This window comes from Lotus japonicus, chromosome 1 (assembly GCF_012489685.1).
Source record: "Lotus japonicus ecotype B-129 chromosome 1, LjGifu_v1.2".
Classification (NCBI taxonomy): Eukaryota; Viridiplantae; Streptophyta; class Magnoliopsida; order Fabales; family Fabaceae; genus Lotus; species Lotus japonicus.
The window spans coordinates 125,733,407-125,738,873 of record NC_080041.1 but is presented as its reverse complement, the minus strand read 5'-3'; the positions used below and the strand labels follow the sequence as shown (position 1 = coordinate 125,738,873).

General features: G+C 34.4%; 1 protein-coding gene and 1 long non-coding RNA gene across 2 annotated transcripts; both read right to left on the bottom strand.

Annotated features, from left to right (window-relative positions):
- Positions 1-507: 507 nt before the first annotated feature.
- Positions 508-1,332, bottom strand: LOC130730339 (indole-3-acetic acid-induced protein ARG7-like). Its single transcript, XM_057582323.1, has one exon. It carries the CDS (start codon positions 1,146-1,148, stop codon positions 795-797), a length of 354 nt encoding a protein of 117 aa, XP_057438306.1. The 5' UTR covers positions 1,149-1,332; the 3' UTR covers positions 508-794.
- Positions 1,333-4,237: 2,905 nt separating this feature from the next.
- LOC130732627 (uncharacterized) lies at positions 4,238-5,204 on the bottom strand. The gene is made up of 2 exons (XR_009017089.1): positions 4,560-5,204; positions 4,238-4,465 (listed from the first exon to the last, which is right to left on the bottom strand). It is a non-coding gene; the product is annotated as an uncharacterized LOC130732627 (long non-coding RNA).
- Positions 5,205-5,467: the final 263 nt, after the last annotated feature.

Genomic DNA, 5,467 nt, shown 5'->3' with positions numbered 1-5,467 from the left:
TGAACATTCTTCTGAGTTGTTTAACAATGAAAATTACGACTAATTTACAATCTCTGTTGATCTAACATGTTTGAGACTGAAAATATCTATTAATATATAACTTCTGCTGATTTGGACATTATGCTGGTATAATTTTGATCCTCATACCATGTATTGTATTCCATATCTTTTAAATGTGCCATACCATGTATTGAATCATGAACATGGCCCAGTGGGTCTAAACTGAGTAACTTGTTGAAAATTTGACTTTCTTTTGCCCATTTACAAATCCTGCATCTTCCCCTGATAAGAGCTATAAAGGGAAAGAAAAAACCAGCATCAAGTTTCTTATACCCCTTTCTATTGAGTTTTCAAATCTATTATGTGGATGCTTCTTTCTTCTAACATTCACTGGCCTTCATTAAAATATATTAGAATTTTAGAAACTATATTTATATATAACTTTGCTTGATTTGAGAAGTTGATGGTAAGATATATACAATTCAATCAAAGTTTTGACAGGCTAGAAAACATAATCGGAAGCTGTTCCTGAATTGATTCAAATTGGGGAGCTACAATACAATATGCCTCAATGCCTCAATCTACATATTAACATAGTTGTTAGAAATTGAAGGGTATGACCTAATGATTAAAGTTGTGTTTGGATTGCATTTACATCAATGTGAACGGACTTTCATACGCACTTCAAGACAGGAAAGTGATCAGTGCTATTCTTATGAACTAAACTGAAAGTCCGTTCACGTTGTATTTAACCAGCATCCAAACACACTAAAACTCTACACACAAACACCCTGTCACTTATGCGGATAGCTTGCACAGCGAAGGACACTGAGGAAAAGATGTTCATTGCAAGGAATACAGAGTTTTGCTTCAGCAATGAAATCATATTCATCCTTAGCTTGATCCAGCAAGGCCTTGAAGAGTGGATGGTTGAGTAATGTAATCTTGATGACAAATCTCTTGTGATTCTCTCCTACATAGACAACCAAGTGACCCTTTGGGACATCATCAGGGATATTGCAGCAGCTTTCATGCATGGAAGACCACAAAGCCCATTGACAGCAATAATCAAAGGAAGCACAAGGTATCACTCTAGTTCCCATTTTCTTCCACTTGTTAAGACACTCTCTCACTATCTTCCCCTTCATAGTTCCTGGCTAGGTGCTGAACTTGAAATAGATAGAGAGATATAGAGAACTAGAGAAAAAGTACTTAGAGTACTTGGAAGATGAAAAGGTTTATATAATTGAGGTACGGGTAGTACAACTTTCAAGATCATTCAATGGTTGACATGATTCTAAGCTTATGGCAATACAAATAAAATATATGGCTGATATATATAGTTGCTAGTTGCTTTAGAGCATTGCACCTTGATACAAAACTGTACGAACATGATTGCCAATTTGTATATACATAAAGTGACATATCGTCAATTTTTTGTTCTTATTTTTGATCAAGTGTCACAATTGGTTTTGGTAAAACAGATTATTAATTTAGTAAAAATGTGTTGAAAGTGAAGTGATTTATGTTTGGATACAATTTTGAAAAAATGAGTTTTGTTTGGTATTATTGTGAAATTCAAATGTAAAATCTCACAATTGATTGTATTTGATGCAAAAGATCCAATCTCTAGCTTCTACTAGAATTGATTCTCGGGCTGAGATCAATTATGCACTAGTATTTTTATCCAAAATTAATTTTATTCTACCAAAATTGATTATGAGATTTTCAAAAACCAAACACACTCTAAGTTTGTGGTTGCATTAATGCCGATAAAATTGATTCTAGAGAACTTCAACTTTTGCAAGCATAACTTTAAATAAAAATCAACTTGATAAGTATATATGCTTAAAATGTATTCTTGAAAAGTAATTTTGATAGATGAAAGTGAATATCGTTTAGATAAACCAATTAAAACAACTTTTGAACGAATGTTTACTAACATGCATCTTATTACTAGTATTTTATTAGAAAATTGTCAACTGTGTAAAATATTAAAAATGAACAAGTTGTTAAGAATTGAAAAATGCCTTAGAAAGTTTCAGAATCTTCACAATTTTCAGAATTATAAATGATTTAAATGATTAAGTCTTAAGACTCTAATTCATTATTCTAATTTACTATCCTTCCCGGGGTGCAAAGGTTCTGTCTCTCTGTGATTCATGAAGGCCGGTAATTGATCAATGACCTTTCCCAGTTATTAAAGTTCAGACCCCACAACTTTGGGAGGAAAAGATAAGATATCAATGAGGGATGTGACAAGTTTCTTGGGTGAAGTACAGAAGGTGAATCCACTTATTTCTCTTAAATTTAGATTTATATTAAATTTAGATTTTAATACATGGTATAACTTGAATCAATTTCATATTTGATATCTTAACCAATACTTTAGGATATCTGTTAAGGTCACTTTCATTATTTGTATTACTTTCTATTTTACAAAAGAAGAAGACATAAAAGTAAACTCAATAGATTTTGATGCTGAGTCTTACACGTTACACCTAGTTAATTTTGTCTATGTTTAATAATATGAAAGCAAAAAGCACAAGAAAACTCTAATCTGTTTCTAATACATGTAAAACATGCTGAATAGATATTGGACGTTGGTTTAGTGCTAGATAGTGGATTACATTGAAGTTTGAAGGTTGAAGCATTCTGGATATTGCTGGCTCTGTTTGGTTGGTTTAAAGGTCTGTCTCAGGGGAGTGGAACTGGAGCTAGTTGACTATTCATTTTGAATGAATTTTTTTTTTGGTAATACAAATTTAGGGTGGATGATGATGTTCTAGTACAGGACGGAGAAATCTGTCTCACTCAAAAAATATTTATGAATGACTTACATTTACTTCACTTTAAAGGAACATAACAAAACGATTAAAGTTATCTGTCAAATATGAGATGTTATCGCGCTCCACTCATCTAACCATTTAGGGTTATGTTGAAGTGAATTTTGAATTTATTATTCTTATTTGGATTGGTTTAATCTCATTACTTATGTTGAATAATTTTGAATATACACAAAAGCTAATTCTGTATGGCATAAAGAAGGCACTGTCCATACAAAAATATATAACTGAATTTTCTAGTAGCTTTGTTCTGCACTCTCTGTGTGGCTCTCTGGCATACAGGAAATGGGTTATGCATTTTTTGCATTGGGTGAGGGATGGAAAAAGCATCTACGGTTGCAGAGAGGAGAATGGAAGTCACAATTCTTTACCCTGAAAATTCTGACCCTTGGAAGAATTCACATGTTTGAATTGATTCCCTCTATCCGCTTTCTCATAAAACATTAGGGTGCATGTACGAGAATTATTCTACAGTTGGTTCTGCAAAATCAATAATGGATAGAAACCTTTGGAAAGAACTTTTAAGTGTCAGAATTGATTCTGATGAGAGAGGAGCTTATCCAAACACTAACGGATAATTAACCATGTTAATTAGGGTGTTCATTTTCAATGGTTTCCCTTTCAAGTTTCAACAGTGTGGCGGATCATTGTGGCAGCATAAATGTTGCTTGAGAGGAAGGTTAACATAGTACAGCAAGAGTAATGGCACTGGAAAAATATAAAACCAAAGAACCAAAGGACCAAACAATGTTCAAATCTTCAGTTTTCAATGTATATTAGTTAATAAATTAAAAGGAAGATATATAGGAATTTAATTTTCTTTGAAGAATAACCTTCAGCATTTTATTTAAAAGAGTTGGTGGATGGGGTTTGATGTTCCGTTTTCACTGGTCTTGCACTTCTTTGACATATGTTCAGGATTCTAAGGCCTTTAAGACAAAACTATGGGTTTTGCTTGGTTGGTTGAAAGGAATAGCTTGTCCGGTTTGACAAATCCTTTGACCGAGAGAAAGGATATGCTTTTGTCAAATTACTATGTTGTTTTATAACAGGTCAAATTACTACGTAACATCGAATGTCTTTGAGGGTTAGCTTAAGTGGCTAGAGTTAGGAAATATAAGAGTTGGGGAAATGAAGGGTGAAGGGTGAAAGAGTCAGGGTTCAAACCTGTTACTGTTAAAGGAAATCATTTACTAACAACTAACATTTGCTTATAAAAAAATTATGTAACATCGGATCAATGTTATCACAATTAATTATGAACAAAATTAATATAATAAAGATGAGTTGAAAATGAAATAATTTATATTTAATACACTTATGGTGTAGGATAATGTATGAAATCCAATTATAAAATCCAACAACTGATTAGGTCCCTTGTAAAAGTTAGAGTTGATTTTGAAGCTAGAATGAATTGTAACAAAAACATCAAAAACACCTAGAATTTGGGTATGGCATTATAGAATCAACCGTAACACTTGAAACATGTAACATACTCTAGAGTTTGCATCGTTGAATGTCGTTGAAGTCCTTTACATCATCGCCTTTGTAACCGATGAAGTCACTCTCTTCTCATTTTCTCTTTTCTGAGGCTTCTAATCACATCACAACTACAAAACCTAATCCAAATAGACATAAAATGATTTCAGAATGGCCATAGACATTTGTTCCGGTTCCTAGTAATTGACTACAACTAATCATTGGTTCTTATACCTCTTGCCATTAGCTCTCGATGATGCCAAGAGTTAGAGGAGTACAATTTCGGTACCTAGTAAATGACACTTGTATATGCATGATGCCAATTGTACAACACCGGTGGCAACACCACCAAGAGCCAAGGGTAAAACCACTTACTCCTTAAACCGAGAAACCAGAGGATGCGCAAGGACAACATGTCGCATACGCTTGGAAAATCTTACTGCCAAAGTTCGCCCCCCACCGTTTGACTTTGTCGATCACTAGGAAACGACCACGATTAGAGTGGTTACCAATTGATGAAAACGCAACCAACTCGGTTCCGCTTCATAACTTGGGAAAATCTTATGATGAAAAAAATAAAGTCCCCAAACATATTTGCTAAACGCAACTCGTGACTAGATAACCTAATGTGTGTGAAAAGCCTATAGTACCCACCAGAGTCATGGTCTTATGCCGGGAGTTGGGTTTGGAGCCCCACCCCTTAGGCTTTGCACCCCACTAAAACAGATACGGAATTTAAATTTCCATATCAATACGGAAAATAAAATTCCGTATCTATTTTAGTATATAATGAATGGTTGAAAATGTGACACGCATACTTAAATACAGTACGGAATTTTAAGTTCCGTATTCAATATGGAGAATACGGAACTTTAAATTCCGTATTTGATAAAGTGGGGTGCCAAGCCCCATAAGTGGGGTGTCAAACCCAACTCCCTCTTATGCCCAAGGAATGAGCGCGACGCTCAAAAAACTTGGTACAATAAGAAAAGACCTTCCTTCCCCTCCGATCGAAAGACATGTAAACAAATGCAACAGACTTCCTGTATCAAAGTACCTCGTGCCCATCATGCCAATCATTCAATCTCCGACTCTCAACCTCAGAATCCTTGAACTCACCCCTAAATGCTGCACACTACTCT

Coding starts and splice junctions, on each gene's coding strand:
- LOC130730339 (XM_057582323.1), bottom strand. CDS start 1,148: ATGAAGGGGAAGATAGTGAGAGAGTGTCTTAACAAGTGGAAGAAAATG.